Source organism: Tinamus guttatus, unplaced genomic scaffold (genome assembly GCF_059628265.1).
Source record: "Tinamus guttatus ecotype Peru unplaced genomic scaffold, ASM5962826v1 Tinamus_guttatus_pri_ptg000529l, whole genome shotgun sequence".
NCBI classification, from domain to species: domain Eukaryota; kingdom Metazoa; phylum Chordata; class Aves; order Tinamiformes; family Tinamidae; genus Tinamus; species Tinamus guttatus.
Genome location: NW_028289063.1, coordinates 369,370 through 397,217, shown reverse-complemented (window position 1 = coordinate 397,217; position 27,848 = coordinate 369,370). Strand labels below are relative to the sequence as shown.

General features: G+C 55.4%; 1 protein-coding gene and 1 long non-coding RNA gene across 2 annotated transcripts in view; one reads left to right on the top strand and one right to left on the bottom strand.

The window, feature by feature from the left end:
* The window catches only part of LOC148592737 (uncharacterized), a 203,307-nt gene that overhangs the window by 20,890 nt on the left and 154,569 nt on the right, over positions 1 to 27,848 (top strand). The window lies entirely within an intron of this gene.
* The window catches only part of LOC148592741 (uncharacterized), a 31,147-nt gene continuing 4,367 nt past the window's right edge, over positions 1,069 to 27,848 (bottom strand). Inside the window, exon 5 of the mRNA XM_088533936.1 lies at positions 1,069 to 1,277. Coding sequence (XP_088390062.1) covers positions 1,069 to 1,277 — 209 coding nt within the window. The remainder of the gene's footprint in view (positions 1,278 to 27,848) is intronic.

Below are 27,848 nucleotides of genomic sequence, written 5' to 3'. Positions count from 1 at the left end.
GGGGACCAGCTGAGCCCCGGCCAGGAGCCCTTGGGAAGTCCTTGGTGGTGGGGGACAGGCACCTGGCGCTGGCCCAGACCCTGACCCACGGCTCTGCTTCCTCCACAGGCACCAGTGCCCTCCCGCGCGCTGCAGCTCCCGCGAGACGGCCCTCGCGCCTCCGGGCAGCGCTGCGAGCTCTGCGCAGAGCTTTCTGCTGCTGCTGCGTGTCGGCGCAGCGAGAGGAGGAGCGCAGCGATGCCGCTGTCAGGCAGCTCCCCTGACATGGGGGATGGAGGCCACCAAGGAGCCACCGCCACAGACGCTCCATCCTGGCTGCTCCAGCAACGTTAGTGCATCGTGTCCCGCACCACACATCCTCCATCAATAAAACCCTTGCGTGCCCTTAAGACTGTGTTTGTGGGAGGAGAACAACCTGTTTTTACTTGCAGTCCCGCTGCTCTCATTTCAATGGCCGTCCTGAGCCATGTCCTTGGGGTGGGCCCTGCACCTCCTGCCCTTGCAGTGCCAGGAGGGAAGAGCCAGAGCAGCAGCCCTGAGCACTGGTCACTGCAGAGCTGACGCCACAAGGCCCAGCCCCGGCTGCAGCCAGGCCACAGCCACGGCCAGCGGGAGCCGCTCGTAGGGCAGCAGCGACAGGGGCAGCGGGGCAGATAACCCTCCCCGAGCGCCCCTCCAGAGACCCCTGCAGCAACAAGCAGCCCATGGGGCACCAGGACACCAGGCCGGGAAGTCGCGGGATGGGTTATCAGGGATTAGGCCATGGGGGCGGGAGTGCCATGCATCCGATTGTGACCTCAGATCAGACGTATCGACCCGCTGAATTTAAGCATATTAGTCAGCAGAGGAAAAGAAACTAACCAGGATTCCCTCAGTAATGTCAAGTGAAGAGGGAAGAGCCCAGCGCCGAATTCCTGCCCCGCGGTGGGGCACAGGAAATGTGGCGTACAGAAGCCCCCATCCTCGGCACCGCTCTCGGCGGGGCCCAAGTCCTTCTGATCGAGACCCAGCCCGCGGACGGTGTCGGGCGCATTCCTCCCGTGGCGGTGCACTGTGACCTGCTCCGGGTCAGCTGGGAAGGCCCGGGTGGCAGGTGGCCGGTGAGTGTTGAAGCCCCCGGCAGCAGCTCTCGCCGAATCCCGGGACGGAGGGAGAGGATCGCTGCCGCTCCTTCCCCTGCGGCAGCTCCCCGGACTCCGTCACCGGCGGCACCACCGCTTTTCCCTCCCCACCCGACCGCTTGCAGAAGCTGGGGGGCTGAGGGGGCACATGGCGCCCTGCGGCAGCGGCGAGGAGGGCCCCCAGGTCTGGGGGAAGGGCCCCACGGCCCCCCACGCGACTGTCAACTGGGGCAGACTGTGCTCAGTGCGATGACGATGTGCTCGTGGCGATGTCGGCTACCCACCCGACCCATACTTGAAACACGGACCAAGGAGTCTGGCACGTGCGTGAGTCAGCGGCTCGCTCGAAAGCCCATGGCACAATGAAGGTGAGGGCCAGCACGCACCAGGTGAGGTGGGATCCTGAGGTGGAGGCAGAGCCGAGGGCACACCACCAGCCTGTCTCGCCTGCTTCGTCAGGGAGGTGGAGCATGAGCGTCCATGCTAGGACCTGAAAGATGGCGGACTGTGCCTGGGCAGGGCAAAGCCAGAGGACACTCTGGTGTAGGTCCGTAGGGGTCCTGACCTGCAAATCGGTCGTCCGACCCGGGTATAGGGGCGAAAGACTAATCGAACCATCTAGTAGCTGGTTCCCTCTGAAGTTTCCCTCAGGATAGCTGACACTTGGTGGGGGGCAGTTTTACCCAGTAAAGCGAATGATTAGAGGTCTTGGGCCCGAAACAACCTCAACCTATTCTCAAACTTTCAATGGGTAAGAAGCCCAGCTCGCTGGCGTGGAGCCGGGCCGTGGAATGCAAGTGCTTAGCGTGCCACTTGTGTCGGACAATGACACAAGTATACCCCTTTCCCTGGGTTATCAGCTCATGTGGCTTAGACCATCGGCTGCCGACTAAGTCACGAACCTGCACTGGTACCCGCTGTGGCACCTTTTCCATTGTAGTCAAAGAGGAAAAATGCGAAAAAAAACGGGTGAAAGAGTAGAGTTATTAGGGAAGGAAATAAAGTTAAGCACATATATGGTTTTGTCTAGTCTTGCCTGTGGGGATTTCTCCTGCATTTCCCCCTTTATTTTTCGCATGAGGCTCTTCAGAGTGCCATGCAAGCGTTCAACGATGGCTTGGCTGTAGGGGAATGGGGAATCCCGGTTATGTGCTGAACACCCCATTAATTTAGAAAACTCTGCGCCTTTTTGGAAACATGGGCAGTACCATTGACAGTTTTCACTGTCCAAGGAATGCTGAGAGTTGCAAAGGCATGCTGAAAATGGCAAATTACATATGTATCAACAAAAAAAAAATGTAACAACAGAAACAAATGTATCAACAGAAACATGGACAAACTGAAGCCACCCAAATTCAGCAATATGAGTGACATCCATTTGCCACAACTGTAACGCTTGCAGGCTCTCAGGTTAACGCCATGGAAAACAGGCGTCTGCTGTCCTTGACAATCAGGGCAGGCAGCAACTATAGATCATGCCACGGACTGTGTCAAGCCACATTGTGTCAATCCACATTGTTCTGTGTGTCACACAGAAACTGTCACTGCAAAGACCCCTGTGGATCCCGGGCTGTGGCAGTAGCTGCTCAGGGCTGGAGGCTGCTGCAAGAGTCCTGCCTGAGGGTCCCACGTTGCTTGCGGACAATGTGGCAGCCAGGACTCCTGGGGCTGGGGCTTCCCCGAGCCCCAAGGCTCCCGTGGGGCAGCTCCAACCCTTGTGTGGGTGCTGGGGGCAGGAGGAGAGAATCCAGGGCAGGTTTCCCTAGCACTGGCTGCCCCTCTTCTCCTCTTCCAACACAGCAGCTCACTCAGCCCTCCAGGCCCCCACACCAGCACCCCCAGCACCGGCAGCCCCGAGCTGGGCTCCCCTCCCTGCCCTGGCCCCGTACAGCCCCCAGCACAGCCGGGAGCCCCGCGGGGCCCCTGCGGCAGAGCCCAGCCCTGCCGGGGCAGCCAACGCACCCCAGGCCCCCAACCTGCCCCGCACACGGGGCCCGGATGCCCCAGCCCCGTGATGCCCCGTGCGGCCCCCACGAGATGGCGCCGCCCGCAGCAGTGAAGGGTGGAGCTGCCGGCAGAGCCGGAGACCGCAGCGTTGCTATGGCAGCTGACAGCCAATGGCTGCGCTGGGCATGATGATGTCACTGCTGCCGCAGCCCCTGATAGGCCAGCTGCAAGGAGAGGGCGTGGCTGCTGCTTGGGAGGTCCCCGCTGCGGGCAGAGCTGATTGGGCAGCAGCAGGGCTGGCTCTGCCTGGTGACTGTGAGGTCACTGCTCCCGCAGCGCCTCATTGGGCAGCAGCCGGGCCCTGCGGGGCTCTGCGCTGCTGAGATCATCTCCGCGGAGCAGCTGCTGAGCCCGGGCTGGGCTCCTGGCGGGGAAGGGCTGGGGAGGCCATTGCTGCCCTGGAGGGCAGGGCCAGAGAGCTGGGCGGGACGGCGCTGTGACGTCATGTCTTTGTGAGTGCCTGATTGGCCGGCAGCAGGCAGGCAGGCGTGGGCGGTGGGTGGGGGGTCTCTGTGGTGAGAGGAGCTGAGAGGGCAGCAGTGGTTCCTGTGTGGGGAAGGGCTTTGAGGAAGCTGCTGTCTCTGAAGGCCACAGGCAGCAGCAGGGATGTGGTGGGTTTGCACCTGTCAGGTCACCTCCATGTGAGCAGCTGGGTTTGGGGTTTAGGCTTTAGGGTTGTGATCAGTGGCACAGAGCCTAGTTGGAGACCTGCATCTGTTGGTATCAGGAGTCAGTCAAAGCCTGTTCGGTTTATTAATCAGTGACCTGAAGGGACAGAGTGCACCCTCAGCAAGTTTGCTGAGGATAGAAAGGTGGGAGGAATGACTGATAGCCCAGAGGTCTGTGCAGGCTGTAAGAGGGACCTGGACAGCCTGGAGAGCTGGGCATAGAGGAACCTCATGAAGTTCAACATGGGCAAGTGCAGGGTCTTGCAGCTAGGGAGGAAATACCCCATGCCCCAGGACAGGCTGGGGGTTGACCGTTTGGAGAGCAGCTCCACAAAAAGGGACGTGGGAATCGTGTTTGGCAACAAATTGACCATGAGCCATCAGTGTGCCCTTGTGGCCACTGATACTGGTGGCTGAGGTCTGATGGTACTCAGAGTGCCCCCACAATATTGCAATGGCAGGAGATGTCTTTGGGTGGCCACTAGCTCCAGGCTGTGGTGTTTCACTGCGGGTGCAGGAATCGCCCTCCACTGCCCCTTCTCTGGGCCTCTGGGTCCTCACACCCTCTCTGGGGATTGCAGAGCCCTCCTTTCCCCATGTGCACCTGGGTTTAGTGCTGTACCTTCTGCTCCCTGCACTGTGAGTCATCCCTGTTTCATTAAAGCTGCACTCAGTGCCCACTCCCAGGCAAACTCTGTGCCTGGAGATCCCCTGGGGGTTCTCTCATCAGCACAGTCACGTGTGGGGCAGCCTGGCACAGGCAATGCAGAGACCGTTGCCTGTCTGCAGTGGTCACTGAGAGATGACCCCTAGATTGAGGCTAACAGATCACCCTGGAATGCTGAGGTCATCCCCTGGATCTCATGGAGTTCACAAGCAGAAGAGCAGGCCCATTTGTGGTTGCACACTCTTGGGCATATTTTTTGATTCCAGTTTCTAAAGAGAGGCCAGATTCAGGACCATCATAGGGAAGACCCCCTTTTATTATGGAAATGTTATTCTGGAATCCAGCTGTGGCTTAAGGGAGCCCAAGGACTGGTCCTGCTTGTTCTTCCAGGGTATGAGGAAAAACAAGCCTCTCTCTACCAGGTTATGAGATTTCCTGGGCCATATCTGCAGAATAAAGTGTGGAAGGACAGCACGGAAATGAGGAGGATAACTAAATAGAGAAAGTCTTGCTGCCCTCCTGGAATGTGTCTTCAGGAAAGATGAACTGCCATGGAAAGGCTGCCTCTAGACTTTCCTTCAATTCACTCATGTTTATTTTTGTGTGTTGGAGCTTTGAATGGAACCATGGAAAGCTGCGGTGACACTTGGTTGCCATTTCTGTCATATTAGAGAGATTTGAGATCACACTCTAACCATAGCCACGAGAGCTGAGATCTCCTAAACAACACTGGACCCCTGGTCTCGCCCCACCTGCCCTTGTCCCGCCGTGACTCTGTACCCCAGAGGTCCCTTGGTGTCAGTGCTGGAAAAGACCCTGCAGAGGGAAACTCTCCTCCCTGCACTGGGCACATCCAAGGGAGCTCAAAGAAGAGGCTCAGAGAATCCCCCCTCTCTGCTAGTGAAGGGGGAAGCCTGGCTTCCTGCTTTATCATGGTCTATGTTTAAGAGCTAAAGGAGAGATCCCTGCACAGACTTGACAAAAATTAGGTATCTTTATTTTAGTATTTATTAGTTTAAGATGGATGTAAAAGAGAGAATTTAAAAAGAAAATGCATGAGTGAGTGTATGAAACAGTTGTTTATGAAACAGTTGTTATCATTGACCTTGTACCCACTGGATGAGTTTCCTCAGTGCCTCCTTGAGCTCCTTGTTCCTCATGCTGTAAATGAGGGGATTCAGGGCTGGAGGCACCACCGAGTACAGAATGGACACAACCATATCTAGAAGTGGGGAGGAGATGGAGGGAGGCTTCAGGTAGGCAAACAATACAGTAATGACAAACAAGGAGACCACAGCCAGGTGCGGGAGGCACATGGAAAAGGCTTTGTGCCGGCCCTGCTCAGAGGGGATCCTCAGCACAGCTCTGAAGATCTGCACATAGGACACCACAGTGAAAATCAAACATCCAAAGAAAAAATAGGCACTAACCCCAAGAAGCCCAACTTCGCTGAGATAGGAGTGTGAGCAGGAGAACTTGAGGATCTGGGGGATCTCACAGAAGAACTGCTCCACCACATTACCTTGGCAGAGTGGCAGGGAAAATGTGTTCCCAGTGTGCAGGAGAGCATTGAGGAAACCACTGGCCCAGGCTGCAGCTGCCATTGTGAGACAAGAGCTGATGCCCATGAGGGTCCCATAGTGCAGGGGTCTGCAGATGGCAACGTAGCGGTCGTAGGCCATGACTGTGAGGAGAGAAAACTCTCCTCCAATCAAGAAGACAAAGAAAAATATCTGGGCAGCACATTCCAAATAGGAAATGGCCCTGGTGTTCCACAGGGAATTGGCCATGGTTTTGGGAACAGTGGTGGAGATGGAGCCCAGGTCGAGGAGCGAGAGGTTGAGGAGGAAGAAGTACATGGGGGTGTGGAGGCGGTGGTCGCAGGCTACGGCTGTGATGATGAGGCCGTTGGCCAGGAGGGCAGCCAGGTAGATGGCCAGAAAGAGCGAGAAGTGCAAGAGCTGCAGCTCCCGCGTGTCTGAGAATGGCAGGAGGAGGAACTCGTTGAGGGAGCTGCTGTTGGACATCTGTTCTTTTGGGCTCAGGAAAACTGTGTAGGGAAGAAAAGACAATAATAGCTTAGAAGAATTTTCTCTAAAATAAACCTTCTATTTTTTCATAGAAATGCTTCTGGACCCCATCCCAGCTCTCAGTAATTTCTTCTTCTCACTGTCACCTTCAGTCAGCTCCTCAGTCTCTGCTCTACCTGAGTGTTCTGGCAGGAGCCAGAGCCTGAGTTACTCTAAGCCAATGTGTATAAAGGACTGGTTCTTGATATCTCTCCTTTTTGGAGTTTATGTCACAGGACATCCACCTTTAAGATAAAGGGTCTTTTCATATTCCCACACACACTTCCAAGGAGTTTGGGGTGCAGTAGGGGGTTTTAGAATTTTGTTTTAGAATTACTTATTTTGAAAATTTTTACATTCTGTCACCATATCTGGTCAGGTTCTTCGCATGTCTTTATTGACATGCAAATAAAGACAGATGTCTCTATTTCTGAAAATGTGAACATAAAGCAGACTGGAGAAGGAAATGAGCTCTCTGCTGCTTAGGGAGCAGTGAGGAGTGCTGTTGAGTCCATCTGCCTTGTTCCTTCAGACAAACCTGGTCTCTGTTGAGATCATAGAAGGCTGGTTTCTAAGCACTCATTTAACTCCGCTGTTCCTCTAAGATCAAGGTGGATACGTGATGGAAAGAATAGGACACTGCTCCTTACATGACAAAGACTCTGTGCACTGAATTCTCTTCTGGAGGGCACCTCACAACCCCAGGAGGACAACAGAGACAGTCACGTGTCCTGACAGTCACCGGGTCTCCTAAAGGGAGAGTCAACCCCTTTGCAGCCCCTCCAATGACGCTGCCCAACACCCTGGGCACATTGTCCCTCTTCAGACACCTCCATGGCAGGACCTCAGGGTGAGTATCTGAATTTGTAGCTGAAGCCCCAGCTGACTGCCAGGACAAGAGCAGAAAGGAGAGGCAGGGAAACGAGGAGAAACACTGTGACTGCTGCCAAGGGAGGACAGAGAGACAGAGCAGCACCGTCCCCAGGTTGCACCTCCCAGACAGTGTGGACTCCCAGGGCAGTGGTTCTCAGCCCCTGTGCCTTGCAATGGGACATGGGCACATGGCAGGAGAGAGGCAGCTCTGCTGTTCTGGAAATCTGACTGCAGAGGAGGTCAGAAATGCCCTGGAGCCCTTCCCCTTGAGAGCAGAGTGAGACTAAGCACAATGAGAAGGAGGAGAGCTGCAAAGGGGATATTGCTGCTGCCCACAGGTGAAAAGGCAGTTGAAGGAATATTCTGGGGTCCTCGCAGACCTACTGATCCCTCAGAGCAGCACTGCAGAACTCTCCTTCAGGCATCTAAAGCTAAAATGTCCCATTCATTTGCTGCCTTGTCAAAGATACCAAACAAAATCCTAGCCTCTGGATATTCCCTTCCCTTTCATAGAAGCTTCCCAAGAGTGTCCTCTTGAAAAGCCCCTTCCAGATATGTGGTGTGTGTGAGGCTGAGCTGTGAGCATCCCTGACCCCACACAGCAGCCTCTCAGCAGGAGAATGAACCTGCCCAGGGGGGATCTCTCCTCCCACCCAGAGCTTCTCCCTGCAGCGCCCTGGCAGGCTGAGTGCTGATCCTCACAGAATCACTGCCCCGGGCACACAGCACCCTGGGGCGCATGGACACTGCTCTGAAGAACAGAGCTCTGAAGAACCTGTGTGCCCACATTGCCTTCACTGTCCTGCACCAGCTCCAGAAGAAGTAGCCATGATACCCTGACCTTGTGATGCTGGGACAGGGAATTTCTGTTATGAAGCATCTCCTTGTATGCAAAGTAGAAGCAGGGAGAACAATCCTCAAAAAAAAAAAAAAAAAAAAAAAAGTCATCAGCTGGAGGGATGCTGCAGACCCCTCCAGAAACCTCAGTAGCATTACCCTGCAGCCAGAGACTTACCGTGTCACAGATTGCTCCCACCATGAGCTCTGCTCTGTGCTCCCACTCCACGCTGCCTTTCACCTCTCTGTCCTCTCTCCTCTCCTGTCCGCAGCAGCAGGCAGTGCCCGCAGCCCTGCTGCTCTTGGCACAGGAGCTGCTCCTGCACTCGGCTGTCTCTGGGCAGTGCTGACAGGTTGACACGAGCTGCAGTCCAGCTCAATCCATGAATTACTCTGTCCCTTGGGATTCCTCTCTCTGGGATATATTCCCTCAAGTAGAGTAACCTGTTTTCCTTCAGAGTACAGGGATACAGATTCCAACGTTGCAATTTATTTCATGAGATAATGATTATCTACCAAAGTTAGAAATGTCCCACGGGAAGTCCTGATTCACATCTCTTAACTAGGCAGGACACCCAGACAGGGATAAGAAGGGAGCTTGTTGATACATGGTGCATATATGATTCAGATGACTTATTCAGATGGCTTATTTGGGCTCCACATGTCTGTTCAGAAGCGCCAGGTTTGGAGACGGATTCAGCTAACTCACGAATTCCACAAATACATGGCAGGTGGGATTCCCCCTTACCAGGCTAAGCATGCACATGGTCTGCTTGCAAGTTCCTGGCCTAAAGGTCCTAATGGAATCACTGGAGATAGTGCTTCAGTGGGAGGCCAGGTCAGGCATTTCCTTGGTCATCTCTAATGACCCTGGATGCCTTCTATCCTACTAGAGCAGCACTCACAATAAAGCTGAGGGACAGGCAGATCCCTACAGCTCAAAAAGCTGATCTATTCCAGTGGAGACCATTTATAGCATCACAGAATGGTTGAGGTTGGAAGGAGCTTTGCAGATGATCTAGTTCAATCCCCTTGATCAAGCAGTGTCACCTACAGCACGATGCACAGGATCCTGTCCAGGCAGGTCTGGAATATCTGCAGGGAAGATGACTCCACAACCTTTATGGACAATCCATGACAGTGCTCTATCACCTTCACAGTCAAGATGCTCTTTCTCAAATTCCGGCAGAACTTCCTGTGCTTCAATTTGTGTCTGTTGCCTCTTGTGCCATCACTAGTCACCACTAAAAAGAGTCTGGGCCATCCTCTTCTGCTCTTGGCATTTGCACACCCTGATAAGATCTCCCCTCAGCCTTCTCTTCTCCAGGCTAAAACAGGCCCAGTTCTCTCACCTTCTCCTCATAAGAGAGATGCTCCAGCTCCCTGATCAACTTTAGACATAGATAGACATATGCTAGGCTCTCTCCAGTAGCTTCATGTCCCTCTTGTACTGCGGAGCCCAGCACTGGACACAGGACTCAAGGGGTGGCTTCCCCAGGAGTTAGTAGAGAGGCAGGATGACCTCCCTTGTCCTCCTGGCAACAGTCTTCCTAATACACGCCAGAAGACCATTGGTCTTCTTGGCAGCAAGGGGACATTGCTGGCTCATAAGAAAGCTTCAAGGGGGCTTGAGTGAGAGAAGGCACCTTCCTCTGGTTGCAAGGGATGTTTGGAGATCATCTAGTCAAATGCTGGTCAAGTCAATGTTTACAAGCACCTGGGAGGCCAGCAGCAGGCACATGGCACTGCTCCTGCTTGGGAGGGGGGTCACGTTGTCTGTGCTCCTGACTGGACAGCACCAGGCATTAGCAGGTCCATCCATGTCTGTGAGGGTGACCGTGAGCTCTGCTCTTTGCTGAGTCCCGGGCAGGCCAGCAAGAGGCGCCTGGCTGGGCAGTTCCTTGGGAGGTCCCTGCTGGCAGAGCAGCTGCGAGGCCAGCGCTGGCCCATGGCTGGGGACGGGCTCTGAGGCCGCTCCTGTCCCAGCAGCAGCGCGGCCGGCAGCGGGGTCTGGTGCAGACACGCGGGGATGTCCCTTGTGTGCGCGGAGCTGCCGGGGCAGCAGCAGGCGCTGCCTGTGAGGCCAGGGTGTCTCAGCAGCGGGCAGGGACACCGGGGCCATTGCGGGGATGCTGCCGGGAGCCCCCTGCTCTCTGCAGGGCTGGCTCTGTGCTGACGCGTGGGCGTCGGCTGGTGACGTCACTGCTGCCGCAGCCCCTGATAGGCCAGGCCGCACAGCTGGTTGTGACGTCAGCAGCCCCTTCCTGGCCGGGGCGGCTCTGCCGAGGAACCTGGTGTCCCTGCAGCCCGCGGCGGCAGCAGCCCACGCTGGGCTGTGCGCGAGCGAGGTCCCCCTGCCCGAGGAGCTGCTGGGCCAGCAGGAGGTTCACAGCGGGTGCTGGCGCTGAGGTCGCTGCTACCAGAGCAGTGAGGGGCCGGCAGCAGCGGCGGGGACGAGAGGGTTTGCTGAGGGTGCCCCGTGGAGGGGCTGACACCTGCGGAGCTCTGCAGCCCTGGAGAAAGGCAGCTCCTTAATCAAGTGGAGGGAGATGGAGCACTCAGCACCATGAATTTGTGCTGCTGTGAGCGTGATCTTCTCTGGCAAACATGGACAAGGAGCAGAGACTTGCGGCCAGCTGCCATTGGACCAGGGAGTCCAGCAAGATCTTTTAGGCTGCTAAATGAATCCAGTGCCTGAGTGAGCATGGTGTAACGAGAGCAGCACCATTAATAACCTGTGATTACCAGGCTCTTTGTCTGTAGTAATTCCCATCCCTGTCCAACAGGAGGGATCTTACAGGGATCCTACAGGGTCTGAACTGGGTCTCTGTCCTTCATGGGTCCACCTGCTTTTATGGTCTAGGTAGGACTGAAAGACATTAGAGGTCTGTGACTCTCTATCCAAGCAAGTTCTCCTTGGAGAACAGGTACAAATGTTTTAGCAGGAGACAGAAGGAATGTCCCCCCCAACAAAAGGGAGCTTGGAGCCTGCTGCCTGATGGACACTGAGGTTCAGGCCTGAAGCTTCCTCAGTTCTTGCCAGGATCTGCATCCAGGTATCCCAAGTGGCCTGTGCAATACATACAGATATGTATCTTGGAGTACATGGAGTAGAAGAGGCAATCTCTCAGGTGGAACTAAGAACTGGTTGGAACTAAGAACTGGTGTGGAATGCGGTCATGGAGTCCTGGACAGCTGGTGCCATTGCAGGTGCCCTTGTCCTCTCTGCTCAGCCTCCCTCTGCAGCTCTGATGGCCTCTGGTCTCCCGAGGTTTCTGTGACAGCTGCCAGGCCCAGGCAGCTCCCTCAGAGACCCCAGGGCCTCTCCAAGGGCTAATTTTAATTCCAATATTTTCCTGTCACCTGTTACAAAGACTGAGAGTATGAAAAAATTGTTTGGAAAGTGCCTATGGGTAGCTAAAAAGAGCCCTGCATGTTCTTGGCTAGAAGTGGAGCTTGGAGACCTCCCTCAAGTGCCCTGAGAAAGGGAGAGAAGTTGGAGATCGGAGGTTTTGAAACTGGACTGGTCTGCTCTTAGGAAGGGCTGGATTCTTTTTAGGGGAACTTATTTAGGGTGATGGTCATGCAGTTCAAAGAGATGTGGGCACATGACGCTGGAATCAAGGCTAACAGGCAGATGAGCTGTCCTCACTCTGCACAAGGTGACTATGAATCCATTTTTCTCAAGATTCCCAGTAGAAATGCTGAAAATTTCTGCCTCTGAGGGACACTCCCCGAGTGGTATTTCACGTAATCTGCTGCTATTGCAAGAGCCCTGGGGTCACTCTGAGAGCCAGTCAAGAGCACAGACGCGTGCCAGCAGTAAGCATTCTATGATTCTATGATTCTATGATCAGTGACGGGGAGCCCCATTTCGCTGGGTCTGCTGCCCACCCCAACCACCAAGACCAATGTGGAGTTAGGAGTCACCCCATGGCCTTATGGCCCCACAGCCTCACTTGTCTCCCTGGAGATTTTCTGACACCAATTGACACGGGGAGAAAAAGCTTCCAAGAGGTTTATTTGAAGCAGGCAATGGCTGCTGGCGATGTTGGCGAGTCTGGCTTCTCTGGGCACATGGGTTTTGTCTCCCAGCTCTGCTCCAGCCCCCATCTCAGGGAACCTGTCTGGCACGTGCGTCCGCTCACTGCTCCTCTCACTGCCCCGCGATGCAGCGGCAGCAGAACGCTCTGCGCAGAGCCCGAAGCGCCGTCCTGAGCCGTGAGCGCCATCGCCGGGGAGCTGCGATGTCCGGAAGGGCAGCGATGCCTGCGGTGGGAAGCAGAGCTGTGGGCAATGGGCTGCATGGGCACAGGGCTGCACCTGCCTGTCCCTGCCGCCAAGGGCTTCCCGAGGGGTTCTGTCCTCGGCACAGGAACTCCCGAGCGCTTCCTGCTGCCGGCCTTGGTGCCACCCCCTGTGCCAGGACAGGCCACTGTCCCCAGCAGGGCTCTGCACTCGGGTACGTACCTGGTTCAACGTCGGGTGTGGGGCTGCAGGAGGAGGGCTTCTGCTCCTCCTCTTGGGGCTCCAAGGCCACCTGCATGGGCAGAGCAAGAACACGCACCCGTCAGCCATCAGCTGGCCCTGCTGAGGGTCCCAGTGCCCCAGGCTGCACAATGGCAAAGGGTTTGGATCAGAGGAGGCTGCCCATGGCTGCATGTCCCAAGGGAAGGGACCTGCGGCCGGCACGGCCATGGGACAAGGCTCGTTGTGGGGCCGTAGCAGCAGGGCTGGGCAGGGGGAACGGAGGCAGCCGGGGGTGTGTGTGGCACAAGGGGGCTCGTGCCCTGGTGTGGAGGGGGCTGCTGCTGGGGCTGCCCCTTCCCTCCTCGCTCGGCATCCAGACCCCAGGGCTGAATGTGACGTGGGCTGGAGCAGACTTCATCGCTGTGCCTTTGGAAACAGAGAGGAGCCGGCATCTCCCCATGGAGACATGGCAGAGGGCAAATGCCTGGGGTGACAGTGGGATGCCATGGGCAGAGGGGTCCCAAGGGATTGGGCAGCTCTGGGCACCCCCTCTGCTCCCCCCAGACCCAGCTCACAGGGCAGCTCCCTGGGATGGTGGGTGCAGGTGAGGCGCTGCTTGCTCACCTGGGGAGCAGGGCCTGCAGCCGGGGGAGGAGCCGCTGGTGCCGTGTCCTCAGGCAGTGGTTGCTCTGGAGTGGGGCTGTCACTCACAGGGAGCACCTTCTGGTCAGACATCTCCCTGTTCACGAGCTGGCTCCGGAGGCTGGGTCTGACCCATGGCAAGGAGATGCTTCCCTCCACCTCCTGGCCTTGCAAAACCTCTTCACCATCTTCCTCTTCCTCATCAGTCTGGTCCGCGTGCTCATCCTGCTCTGCTCCCAGGTCCTTCTTCCCACTTCTCACCTGCCACTCCTTCTTGGGAGCATGGACATAGAGCCGCTCCAGCACCTCCCACTTGCACCTTGCATCTTTGAGGAGCTCCACTTGCGTGACCTTCGGGTTCCACAAGTCATAGAAGGAGTTTCTGGCGAGGAGCTAGAGGAGAGAGGGAGGTTTGTGAACAGAGCTTCATTTCCCACCTAGAATGGCCTCCTGGGCGCAGGGACAACTGGGATGTCACAATGCAGAGCAGCAGCTTGTCCCAGCACTGGTGGGGTTATGGCTGCCCCAGCCCTCCCTTGTGCTCACTTGTTTGGGTCGGACATTGAGCGATCCCGAGGCTGTCAGGGAGAAACGTGTCCCCTCGCCCTCCTCTTCCTCGTCCTCGCTCTCCTCCAGGCTCTGCTGCTTCCTCAGGAAGGTGCCTTCTCGCAGCTGGGCCAAGCTCTGCCCGGTGCGCGCCAGGCAGCTGCTCTCGAGCTCCTCCAGCGGCTCCGTGCGGATGCTGAGCACGGACAGGCAGCGCGCGGTGTTGTCCGGGTGCACACGCAGCGGCTCTGCTCCCAGGTGGCAGACGATGCCCACAGGCTGCTGCTTTGGGCCCTGTCCTGTCCCTGCTCGGCGTGGTGGGGCAGCCTTCCGGCTCTCTGCCCTCAGCTCCACTGCAATCTCCGCAAAGATGCTGTCCACGAAGCCAGCAGTCTCGAGCAGGGATGAGCACATGGCCTCCAGTGAGGCCGTTTCACCGGGTGAGCCGGCAGCGGCTGTGTCTTCTGCAGAGCCGGGTGGTGACTCTGTGAAGGGGAGGCTGGGGAGTTCAGCCTCCCGGGATCCCTCCTTGGCTGGCAGCACGCACTGCTGGGCATCCTGCGGGGCAGAAGAGGCTCTCTCTTCCTGGGACACCTTGGCGGGTGGCCCTTCCACTTGAGGAAGCTGCAGCTCTCCCCCTTGGCACCCTGAGGATGTGCTTAGCACCAAGTCCTGGTTCAGCACCGTTGCCTCCGGGCACTGGTCCTTGGGCTGCTGGCCCACCTGCGGGGAGAAGGAGGCCCGTGATGGAGGTGCATGGATACAAGTGGCCCCTGAAGCACAAGAAACCTCAGCCCTGTGTCCAAGGGAGGCTCGTGGCTGCACACAGCCTGGCTGAGCTCAGTCTAGAGCTGCTCCCTGAGCCTCAGCACAGAGCTCACAGGTTTGGGTGGCTCTGGGAGGACCCCGGCTGGCGTCTTTTGTCCGAGAAAAAGTGCCCAGGGCTGAGAATAAATGAGCTCTCCCCAGAAGAGCTCGTGCCTGGCTACCTCACCCCAGCTCCCCTTTCAAACCATCCCTGTGCTCTCCATGTCAGTCCCATCCCTGCTGCCTGCCTCTCCCTTCAGCCCCACTGCCCACCTCGCTCCCGCTCTCCTGCAAGCCTGAGAGCCCGTCTGTGGGCTGGGAGCAGGCGTTCGCCTGCCGCTCCTTGTCCATGTTCAGGATCCTCTCGTGGGAACCTGACACTGGCACCAAGGGGAGCTGCTCTCTCCTGATCGAGCTGCTCTCCTCAGAGTGGGGAGCCTGGGGTCTTTGCCCCCAATAAAGGCATGGTCACGATGGGGACTGCCCCCTCACAATGGTCTTGTGAGCATGATGCCACTGCCATCACAAAGCCCTGGTGAGTGCCATGAGGACCCCATCATGATGGCTTGGTGGAGACCATGGGGACCCCATCACGATGCCTTGGTGGAGACCATAGGGACTCCATCATGATGTCCTGACGATCTCCATGGGGATGCCCATCACCATGTTGCTACCTCCAAGTCCTGATTCCAGCTTCTGAGCCTGCCTGGGAGCTGCTATCTGGGGAGCAGGATGAATGTTCCTCCCTCCAGCTCTGCACTCCTCAGGCCTTGCAGAGGCTGCACTTCTTCAGGCGCTGCATAGCAGAGATCCACACAAGGCCATCCCTGTCGGCCTGCCCATTAATCCTCACCCCTACAATCCTGACTGACTCTCTGTCTGTCCCTAGGCAGAGTTCCTTGGATCTTGCTGTGCTCTCCAGGGTTTCCTTTGTCACCTGCACCTTTCCCTGCCATCCCAGCCCATCACTCCCTCACTCTTGCTCTAGTCGTCTTCTTCTCTGACTCATTCTCAATTTAAGGCTCTCCTCACCAGCTTGGCCAACTGGTTGATGACCATCAGGTGAGCAGATGGGAACAGTCTCCTTCCAGATGAAATGTGACAACATGCAGTCTTGCTGCCTTGCTCTAGGCTCAGCTCCAGGTTCTCCTCCAGCTCCTGCTGAAAAAAAAAAAAAGACAAAAAGAGAAGGAAAAAAAAAAGGAAAAGAGACTCTTTGCTCTTCATCCTCTCCATTTCTTGCTTGTCTTAAGCTGGTATGAGGGTACATGAAAGCAATGTGAATTATGGCACCTGAAATGCAGAATTAAAACCGGAATCCTTCGGACATGTTTCTCCTTCTTGTATCAGTGCATGCCCAAATGTGCAGGGCTGCTCCTGCTGGAGGACAGTTCTGTGCATTGGTGTGCCAGAGCAAAGGCCACTCCAAGGGCACTCACTGAAGACTCCAAGGCCAACAGGGAAATGGGCAGGTTGTGAGGAAGCTCCAAAAGTGCCTTCGCCCACTCTGCCCATTGACAGCACCAGCAGCACCTTTGCTGGCCCCAGTAGACCACCAAGCATGGGAAAGGGGATAACCAGGGGTTATCCCAGGCACCCAAAGGCCATGCCAGTTCCATAGGGACCATGGGTGTGCATGTGCAGGTGCTCTAGGTGAGCACACTTGTGTCTGTCACACTGGACTAACCTGAGGGACAGGGCAGGATGGCTCCCAGAAGCACACTGCTGTGTTCTCCTGTGCTTCCCTGGCACAGTTAACCGCGGGTGACATTCCTCCTCTCCTGGGAACTTTCTAGGCCAGCCCAGCTGGGTCAGGCAGCCCCAACAGGAGATGGGGTTGCTGCCCCAGGGGACTCTAAAGTACCTGGGAGCATGTGACAGAGGTAAAGAGGATGTCCAGGAAGGGCAAGTTGCTGCTGAGGAAATTCCTGTTCCTTCTGGATGAGGACAGTCTTTCATGTGGCCACATTCAGGACATCAGTAGCTCACTGTCAGGATCACCATGGATAGGAAGGTTCAGGAAGAGGAGACCCATCACCCCTTAAGAACATAGGTTTATGAAAAGAGACCCCAGTGTCATGTGTCTCCCATTACTGATTCCTCCTTTCATGTGTTGGTGCTCAGTTGCTGGTCCATAGGCCCTGGACCACCTTGAGAGGCCTCAGAGTTCCTGCCCTCTGCACCCATTCCAGGAGGTTGTGTCTTTCCTGGAGGTGCTGTATTTGCCAGCCATGGCTGGCTGTAATGGGCACACCAGGCACCTGGCACAGCTCTAGAGACCTTGGACTGAACTTGGGTGCCTGTCATGCAGGGATGTGTGTGTGTGTCACTTTGCTTTGCTCTGATTTGAGCTCACATGCCCTAAATGCACATGTCTGGTTCCATTTCAGGTGGTCAAGCATACCCTCCTTGCCCCTATATGCATCAGCTGGTGCTTGGGAAGGATGTCCATCTCTCAGGATGGTTCCAAGAGAATTTGCAGACCCTTGCATTTGCCTTGGACCACCCCAGCCCCTCAGGCATTACAAGGTGTTATTACTGACTCCTACCATCTCTCTCTAGTGATTAGAGACACCAGGGCCATTTCCTACCTGGGATGTGCTGCACAGGTCTCTGTCTTCTTGAGTTCAAGAGAATGTTTTCTTCACACAGTCATGGCTCAGACCACTTTGAGGCCATCTGCAGACCCCTGTACTACGGGATCCTCCTGAGCAGCAGAACTTGTGTTGAAATGGCAGCAGCTGCCTGGGCCTCTGGGTTTCTCAATGCCCTGGTCCATACTGCTAACACTTTCATGCTTTCTTTCTGTAGAGACAGCTCTATGGACAGTAGTTTTGTGAAATCCCCCAAATCCTCAAGCTCTCCTGCCAGGCTACAGGCATTTCCATATATTTGTGATGCAAAACATCAGGATGTGGCACAGAAGACAGATTGGTCATGGTAGACCCTACTACCAAGAGCCAAGGACACCGTGTGTCCAATGGCCCCACTTGAGAGCAGAGAAATGCTGGCATGGAGAGAAGATGTCAATGCAATGGTGAAAGAGGGTTCCCACTAAGAGAGCAAAGCCTGCAGTGCCCAAAGCCAGGGAGAAACATAGTGTGACTGTGAGGAAATGGCAGGAGAGGGCTTTGTTGCCTGAGCTGTTTTGTAGCACCTTGGGGCGTGTGAGAGAGTTGGGCCAATCTCCAGGCAGGAGAAGGCATCATTGAAGGTGTTCTTGGGCTGGAGCCGTCTAAGATCCAGCCATCCTGAGGCTATCATTAGCCCAGTCATATCATCCAGGGTGAAAGGAGGTTCTGTTTGATAAAAGCGAGAAGCTGTTAAGAGAGCAGAGACCAGAGCAGACACCTTGGTGTGATGTGCCTCTCCCATTTAGGGAGCACGCTTGGCTGTAGGAGGGATGGACTTGGCCTAAAGGCAGTGGTGGGATCCAGTTGTTTCAGCACTGGTAGCGAACCCGAGAGGTCCGGGGGCGCTTGCCCAGCTCCAGCTCCAAAGGGACATGGCTTCTCATAGATCCCATGCTAGAGGAGGCATTTGGTTATGCTGGACAACGCAGGCATCTGTCTTGGCCCAGCCAGCCTATTCCGATGTCACTGAATGATATGCCTGCCCTGAATTATATTAACTTTTTGCACTGTGATGATCTGCCTGGGTCTCTGCTTTATACTGCATGGTGCTCACACAGTAGTGAAAGGCACCTGGAGTCATTTGAGATGGCCAAGGACATTCCCCACCTGGTCTTGTCCTGGAGCTCCATGAGAATGTGCGTCTGAGATTTGCCTCTTAAGAGCAAACAGACATGGGCAGGTTTTTGGTACCTCCTCTGCCTCTTCAACTGTCCCCAGCTGTTTGTGTGTTGCCAGCTGACTCCCACCCTCCATCAGCAGTGATTACAAGGGGAGCTTAGAGAAGGAGCTCCCATGGAGATGTCAGTGCTGTGCACACTTCAGCATGGGCAAGCAGAATCCCAGCTTCTGTGTATTCAGGGGAGCAATGTGAAACCCATCCCAGATCAGTGACTTCTGAACCAGCATGTGATGCCCACATTGACTCATCTGAATCCATGAGCCTCCTTCTTGCCCCTGTCTCAGTGTCCTGCCTATTAGGGTCTTACTAACTAGGGACTTCCAGAGTGGAACCTTTTTAACTTGCATAGATAGTCATCCTCTGATGAAATAGATGGCAAGCTGGGAATCATTCTTTCTCCACTCAATTGGAAAGGACAACAAGTGATTATTTTAGTTTACTTAACAATCATTTCCCAGGAGGAGGGAGCATGAGGGACAGAGAAATTGGTGAGTTCAGCTGGGCCTCTGCTCCTGAGCAGGGCCAGGCTCCTGGGACGGAGGCAGCTCGTGGCAACCAGGCAGCACTGCCCAGAGACAGCCGAGTGCAGGAGCAGCTCCTGTGCCAAGAGCAGCAGGGCTGCGGGCACTGCCTGCTGCTGCGGACAGGGGAGGAGAGAAGGCAGCGAGAGGGGAACGGCAGTGTGGAGCGGGAGCACAGAGCAGAGCTCACTGAAGGAAGAAATCTTCACAAACCCTTGCGTGGTAAGTCTCTGGCTGCAGGGCAATGCTGCTGAGGTTCCTGGAGGGATCTTCTGAACCCATCCCACAGCATGACTGATAGCACTTGTCTCTCCTGGAGTATCCAGGGCATGGCAGGAGAAGGAGCTGATTCAGCTCAGGGATTCCCTGATGCACCTTCACAGGGCAGGGCACGCTGCTCCTTTCTTCCAGGTATCGCTGCAGGGGTGTCAAGTGCTGGGTGTGCACATAGGTCTCTCCAGGTTTATGAAGCAGAGCAGCATCCCTGCACCCGAGGGAGCACCCTGGGCAGTGACTCTGCTGCCTGCAAGGGTCAGTGCTGCACAGAGAAGCCCTGACAGGGCTGGTCCCAGTTAGCCAGGATCATCTTCCTGTTGAGACTGTGCTGCCTCGGTCAAGTCTGCTCACCTTGTTCATGTTCAGGACATGTCTGAAGAGTCTTTTCATGAGGAAGATCAAGAGAAGGGCTACTTCCAAGGGCAGGAACTTTCCTCTTCCTGTCTGCACTTTCCGTTATCTCCCTAACTGCTGCAGGGAGAAAAGAGGAGTGTATTCTGGTTTGCCAAAGTAGTGGACTCGAGCCTTCCCTCTCAGAGATCTGTGAGAAACTTTATAGAGCCTCTTAAACACACCTTAGTCTGCAGACATCATCAGCATCACCTTTGTGCAATTTATTTCACTTGCTCCGTAAAGTGCCTGCACAGCGATGCCCCTGGACAGTGCCCTGTCCCCAGACGCTTGTGTAGGGCAGAACTGAGCACACAAAGGTGATGTGCTCTGTGAGCACAGACTGACAAAAATTGTTGGGACAGAGTAAGGTGCCATCAGGGACTGCTGTGGGCAGCAGAGATGGTCAGGGAAGGAGAGGGAAGTGCCCACCATGATGGGAGGATGGATCTCGGGAAGTCATGCTCAGTCCTTCCAATGCAGACACCTTCCTCTGAGCAAGCCCTGCCACGTCTCCTCTGCCACCCAGCAGCCTCTCTGCCCTGACAGCCTTGGGGTCCAGGGTATCAGCCCACTCCACTGCAGCCAGATCCCTGGCAAAGGACAGGGGCATCCCTCCTGCTATGGGCACATTTCCTGCTGCCCAATATACGGGCTTCAGATGCATGGCATGCACTGTCACCATCTGTGAGGTAGCATGCCCACACAGGTGAGGTAAGGGTGTTCCTGAGTGCCCCTCTGCCTGTCTTCCCTTTCTCCCCTTGGCAGAAGGATCGCAGGATTGCTCCTTGTTTCCCCTCCTGTTCTTCTCTTGGGCTCCCTGGGGTTGCAGAGTTTTCAGACGCAGTTCACACACCTACCCTGCAAGCTGTGGAAGAGAGGAATATGGATGGGAGTGAGGCACCTCCAGTGCCCTCTAACCTGTGCAACTGCAGGAAATGCAGCCCATGGGTTTAGGAACTGAGCTAACTCTCCCTTAAGCAGAGTCCATCTTCAATGCAACTTCATTTGACCCTTTTGCCTGTAATGTCTTAATAGACTTGGAGGTGCCCTCAGGAGGGACATTGCTGCCTCCTGCCATCTCTGTGATGTCCACGAGACCTCTGAAGAATCTGTTACAGAAACTGAGAGCAGCATGAAAAAATGATTTGGAAACTGCATATGGGCAGCTGAAAAGAGCCCTGCATGTTCTTGGCTAGAAGTGGAGCTTGGAGACCTCCCTCAGGTGCTCTGAAAAAGGGAGAGAAGTTGGGTCTGAGGTTTTGAAACTGGACTTGTCTGCTCTTAGGAGGGGCTGGGTTCTTTCTAGGGCAACTGATTAGGGTGATCATCATGCACCTCAATGAGGTTTGGGCACAGAACAGGTGCAATCAAGGCTAATAGGCAGAGGAGCTTCCTCACTCTGCATAACATGACTATAAGTCCATTTTCTCACGATTCCCAGTAGAAACGCTGAAAAATTCTGCCTCTGAGGAACACTCTGCAGAGGTGAGAGGGGCATCCCAAAGAAAATACGTGTCAAAATAAATATCAAAAATCCCACTCTCAATACACATTCATTAGAAGGGGTGCTGTAGATACTGAAAAGCCCTTATACAAATCAGGGGGATTTCACTTGAAAATTGTGAATCTCAGAGCTCATCACCCCTCTTGTCTCCTTCCCACTACTGAAGGGCTGGACAGACTTCTCTGGAGCCCATGTGGAGATGCCCCTGCTCCTCACAGCACATTCAGCCAACCCACAGTGAGGCCCAAGGAAGGGAGCTGCACAAAGATCTCCATGAAGAGAGGCAATATGGGCAGTGTATTAGAACTGGAACAAGTTGGGAGATATTTAACTTTAAAAATCTGGAATAACTGCTCAATATTTTTTCTTTTCTGAACTATCCACAAAGCCTGGAGAGAGTGAAATGTCCAACAGCAGCTCCCTCAGTGAGTTCCTCCTCCTGCCATTCTCAGACACGCGGGAGCTGCAGCTCTTGCACTTCTCGCTCTTCCTGGCCATCTACCTGGCTGCCCTCCTGGCCAAGGGCCTCATCATCACAGCCGTAGCCTGCGACCGCCGCCTCCACACCCCCATGTACTTCTTCCTCCTCAACCTTTCCTTCCTCGACCTGGGCTCCATCTCCACCACTGTTCCCAAAACCATGGCCAATTCCCTGATGGACACCAGATCCATTTCATACTTGGGATGTGTTGGGCAGGTCTTAAGTTTTACTATTTTCATTTCAGCAGAGTTTTCTCTCCTCACAGTCATGGCCTATGACCGCTACGTTGCCATCTGCAGACCTCTGCACTACAGGACCCTGCTGGGCAGCAGAGCTTGTGTCAAAATGGCAGCAGCTGCCTGGACCAGTGGCTTTCTCAATGCTCTCCTGCACACTGGGAACACATTTTCCCTACCCCTCTGCCAAGGCAATGTGGTGGAGCAGTTCTTCTGTGAGATCCCCCAGATCCTCAAGCTCTCCTGCTCCAATTCCTACCTCAGGGAAGTTGGGCTTCTTGGAGTTAGTGTCTCTTTAGCCTTTGGGTGTTTCGTTTTCATTGTGGTGTCCTACGTGCAGATCTTCAGAGCTGTGCTGAGGATCCCCTCCGAGCAGGGCTGGCACAAAGCCTTTTCCATGTGCCTCCCACACCTGGCCGTGGTCTCCCTGTTTCTCAGCACTACACTTTTTGCCTACCTGAAGCCCCCCTCCATCTCCTCCCCAGCTCTGGATCTGGTGCTGGCTGTTCTGTACTCTGTGGTGAGTCCAGCAGTGAACCCCCTCATCTACAGCATGAGGAACAAGGAGCTCAAGGATGCCCTAAGGAAACTCATCCAATTGTTCTAACATCAGCAATATCTGTACTGGGAGATTTGGGATCCAGGATATGTGTTGTTTTTTGATTTACTTTTTACTTTTGTTCTGTTACATTCCTGCAAAGGAAAATAAATTTTCTGTTTTGTGCCATTTGTCCTGAAGAATCTCTCATGTAAATCTGACTCTTAGCCATGTTCAATTCCAACTGAGTCTGTCTCCCACCGTGACAAGCAGTAGCTGCTGGAGGGGCTGCAGGGCCGGTCTCATGCAGTGCTGGGCAGCACGGTGGGTATGGAGGGACTGCAGGCAGACAGGGAGGGGACCTGCTGGGCACAAGAGCTAGGGAGACAGGGAGTCACTGACCTCATTATGGGGCCTCCTGCCCCTTGTCCTTGCGCTTGCCCTGACTGATGCTGTGGACATGGCTGAGCTGGGTCCTGACCTGGTCTTGTCACATTTCTGCAGAGATGACTTCCCATCTCCAGCTCGACTCGGCCCTCCTAATAGTTTGGAAAGTCTTGGCAAGGGAAGCTGGAACTGAGCAGGTCCCAGAGAGGGCTCTAGATACCAAAGCTGTCTGTATGTACACGGCAGAAAATTTCCTGACAAGACAAATTAAAAGCATGAGAAGAACTTCAGATTCAGGCGCCTACCCAGGAACGCTGCATGCAGAGTCTTATGTGCATGAAGAAACAACATCAGACACTCGGGTCTGAGCTTACAATGTCCAGGGTGCAAGCAGGGCAGGAATCTATGGACAGAAGATGCCATCCTCCAGTGCTCAAACAAGATAAGCAGGGCAGGTTTGTGGATGGTAACGGGGGTCAGGCAGAGTCCAGCAGTGGCCAGGTAACACTGGAGGGCTCCAAACAGCCCTGCTCTGTGTAGGAGGTTGGACTGGAAAACTCCAGGGGTCCCTTCCCACAGCAACTTCTCTGTAACTCCGTGATTTCTTACTCCTTAGCCACAGATCCAGAAGCACTGGAAGCTCACTCTGCATTGGAAGCCCAAGAAGGTCCTGCTGCTCCTACCTTGAGCAGGTATCCACCTAACACATAGGGTCCATCTGGCCACAGAGGCATCACCCGTCCAGTGCCCTGGCCAACATAGGCAATTGCAGGGTCTGTTCCTCTCATCACCGCTGCTGCTGTGCCCATGTCAAATCCTCCTGCTGGCAGATGATCTCAAGGCCCAAGGCAGCTCCAGCTCCTCCAGGGCTGTGCTGGAGCCATTCAGGATTGGGCTGAGGTGGGTCTGGCACCACCAGGTGGGTGGGAGAGGGCAGCCCCCTCTGCCACGCTGGTGCTGGTGCTGGGCACAGCTTTTCCCTGGGAGCTCCCTGCGGAGCCGCTCCAGGGGATCCTCCACCTCTGCCCTGGCAGCAGCACCAGCGCCCAGGGTGCCCGGGTGGGAGTGCACAGAGGGCAGGAGGGGACGGGCTGCCCCGGGGGAGCATCGAGACCTGCTCTGTGCAAGCAGGGATGGAGAGAGGAAATGCAGAGCTCGGCTGGAGCTGGAAAGAGCGAGGAGAGGGGAGGGCAACGCGGAGGCCTCCTGCCAGCACATCCAGTGCACAAGGAAGGAGGGAGGGAAATGGGGGCTGCTGCTCAGCGGGGTCAGGTCTGGGGCAACCCAGGAGCCGGTCCCTGCCCACCCCAGGCTGTGCCCCACACAGGGCTCCGCAGGCAGCTGGGCTGCAGGACCTGCTGGGCTCTGCTGCACAAGAGGGGTCGTGCAAGCCTGGCCTGTCCCTCTCCTTGGGATATGGGGACCTGCAGGAGGATGGAGCTGGCCAGGGACCGCCCCACAGCTGGATGGGAACTCAGGTGTGGGACAGTACAAATGGGATTCCCATTAACCTGTCTTTACAACACGCTCGTTGCCACCACACTGAGCATCCCCAGCTGCCAGAAAGGAATACCATGAAAACAGCTCCAGATCCCATTTTTATTTCTTTCTTAAATTTTGTTTTTTATAATCTGTGTTGAGCTGAGGCACGTCCACACTCCCCCTACCCAACACACGCTGGTCTGGCTCACTCAGGGAGACATTCACTCTCTTTTGATTAATATGGTCAAAGACATTTGTGCAACCACTTGATCCACTCAGCTGGAATACGGTCAACTACTCCACTGAAGTGGTCTTGCAGCTTATCTAAAACAAGGGCCACCCTACAGTCCCACCCTTTAGCTTTCCTTGCAAGAACTGTGGTCCATCACACCCCATCTTCTTCCCAGAACCTCCTTCCATTGCAGAAATTTATTGGTCACTTGTGAAGGAAATTTATATTACACTCTAGTTTTACAGGAAACAACATGCAAGGCCATGTACCCCGTGAGCAGGACATCTCAGCTGACCTTCCACAGCCCCGCTCTTCTTATAAAATAGAAGTGCTACAAAGAAAGCAGTCTAATCCAGCCAGAGGCACAAAGGTTGTGCAAAGGTTATACTAGAAGTGCAAAATCAGCCCCAATGGCCCATTTCATGTCCACACAGAACTAACTCACACTGTAACACAGCAAAGGGATAGGTAGGATCAAGAATGGTGGATAGATCTGATTCATCATGTAAAATAATGTCTGTGTAAAAATTTACTCCCACTTAAAAGTTAGACAGAAAAATGCTCAGGATCCCTCTTGTGCTCTTAGCCGAGAGGCACCTTCTTCCTACTAATCGTATGTAGCAACTAAGAAACATGATTCCTGCTGCTTAAAAGCTACTCTGGTGCCTAAAGAAGGAAATATCTGACCTGTCCTATATTGTCCTACATCTGACTTGCACAAAAAGAGCAACTCCCAGGAGAAACTCGTACTGAGGTCCATCAAAGCATCTCATGCCATGGCCATGTTTTGTGCTGTTTCATCCCACGCAACTTCAATTCTAGTGTTGAAAAATACCCAGCCTGAAAGCACCCTGAAAGCCTGGTTCCCTCACAAAACACCAAACACCCAAACAGCCCCAAAGTCCTGGCTTCTTGCACAGCTGTGCCCAGTGCAGAGGCCTGTTGGTGCAGGGGAGTAGAAAGGGCTTCTCCAGTGCCCCACTGGAAATACTTCACATCCTTTGGTACCATCTGGAGACATTCCTGAAGGATTTATCAGCAAGTTCTGGATAACAACAGGGCTGAATGGAGGATACTCTTTTCCAGGACTCTTCTCTGCCTGACTGGGCCATCTCCATGGCAGTGACCTACAGAGCCCCTGATGACACGAGCTGCCCTCCTCCTTTGAACATCCTCTCTTAAGGTATTTATAAACACTGATAAGATCCTCTCTCCAACCAGGACACCATTGGGCTTCTCCGCCACAGGAGCCAGCACATGCCGGCTCATAGAAAACTTCTTGGCCACCAGGATGCCCAGGTCCTTCTCCACACAGCTGAATTCCAGCAGGTCAACCCCCACCTGTCCTGGTGCATGGAGTTATTCCTCCCCACGTGCTTCTCTTGACTGTGTTGAACTTCATGAGGTTCATCTACACCCAGCTCTCCAGCCTCTCCAAGTCCCTCTCAATGGCTGCACAGCCCTACCAAGCATCACCACTCCTCCCAGTTTTATATCCTCAGCAAACCTGCTGCACTCTGTCCCTTCATGCAGGTCATTAATGAATAAACTGAACAGGACTGCACCTCTGGGGGACACTGCTAGCTACAGGCCTCCAACTGGGCTCTGCACCACTGATCACAACCCTAAAGCCTAGAACCAGCTGCCCAGGTGGAGGTGACCTCACAGGTGCAAACCCACCACATCCCTGCTGCTGCCTGTGGCCTTCAGAGACAGCAGCTTCCTCAAAGCCCTTCCCCACACAGGAACCACTGCTGCCCTCTCAGCTCCTCTCACCACAGAGACCCCCCACCCACCGCCCACGCCTGCCTGCCTGCTGCCGGCCAATCAGGCACTCACAAAGACATGACGTCACAGCGCCGTCCCGCCCAGCTCTCTGGCCCTGCCCTCCAGGGCAGCAATGGCCTCCCCAGCCCTTCCCCGCCAGGAGCCCAGCCCGGGCTCAGCAGCTGCTCCGCGGAGATGATCTCAGCAGCGCAGAGCCCCGCAGGGCCCGGCTGCTGCCCAATGAGGCGCTGCGGGAGCAGTGACCTCACAGTCACCAGGCAGAGCCAGCCCTGCTGCTGCCCAATCAGCTCTGCCCGCAGCGGGGACCTCCCAAGCAGCAGCCACGCCCTCTCCCTGCAGCTGGCCTATCAGGGGCTGCGGCAGCAGTGACCTCCTCGTGCCCAGCGCAGCCATTGGCTGTGAGGCCCCGCGGGGCTCCTGGCTGTGCTGGGGGCTGTGTGGGGCCGGGGCAGGGAGGGGAGCCCAGCTCGGGGCTGCTGGTGCTGGGGGTGCTGGTGTGGGGGCCTGGGGGGCTGTGTGAGCTGCTGTGTTGGGCTCAGCCAGCACTGCCCACCCTGGCGTGGGGGAGAAGAGGGGCAGCCAGTGCCAGGGAAACCTGCCCTGGATTCTCTCCTTCTGCCCCCAGCACCCACACAAGGGTTGGAGCTGCCCCACGGGAGCCTTGGGGCTCGGGGAAGCCCCAGCCCCAGGAGTCCTGGCTGCCACGTTGTCCCCTGAGCAAGGTGGGACCCTCTGGCAGGACTCCTGCAGCAGCCTCCAGCCCTGAGCAGCCACTGCCACAGCCTGGGATCCACAGGGGTCTTTGCAGTGACAGTTTCTGTGTGACACCTCAGGAAGGAGCTCCCGAAGCTGGGAGCCTTGTTGGAGAGCAGCAGGATCCCTGGGAACAAGAACTTAAGTCCAGGTTGTGGGTGTTCATCCAGCAGTCCCCATCTCACTTTCCTCCTTGCTCTTGGGTTACTTCTGCAGCTGGAGAGGAGGGATGTTCTTCCTTTTCCAACATGCCCCTGCTCCTTGTCCTGATGAAAGGGTCTCCCAGTGCAGCCCCGCTGCCTTCTGTCCCCACTCCATGCCATAGAGCTGCTGCAAAGAACAGCCATGGGGTGTGTGGGAGCGGCACTCAGGAGCAACAAGGACCCATCGGAAAACAAAGGTCTGCACCCATGTCACCAGGGAGACTGCCCTGTGGTGGGGCACGTCCCAGTGTGTCCTCTGGGGTCACTGCCATGGGGATGGACGAGGCAGGGGGACAGCAGAGACATTTTCCTCTGTCTCCAGGAAGCAGTCACCTCCTGCCAGTGATGTTATTTTCCAAAACTGCTGTTCCTTATCTTGGACCTTAAGTGCTCCTTGGACTTTTCAGTGTACTTTTCCCTGGGACTTGGGATCCTGTCCTGGGGGGCTGCACAGCCCCGGGACTCTGGATCTCGGTGGACTAGGTGATCTCTAGAGGCCCCTTCCAACCTCAACCATTCTGTGATCTCCTGCAT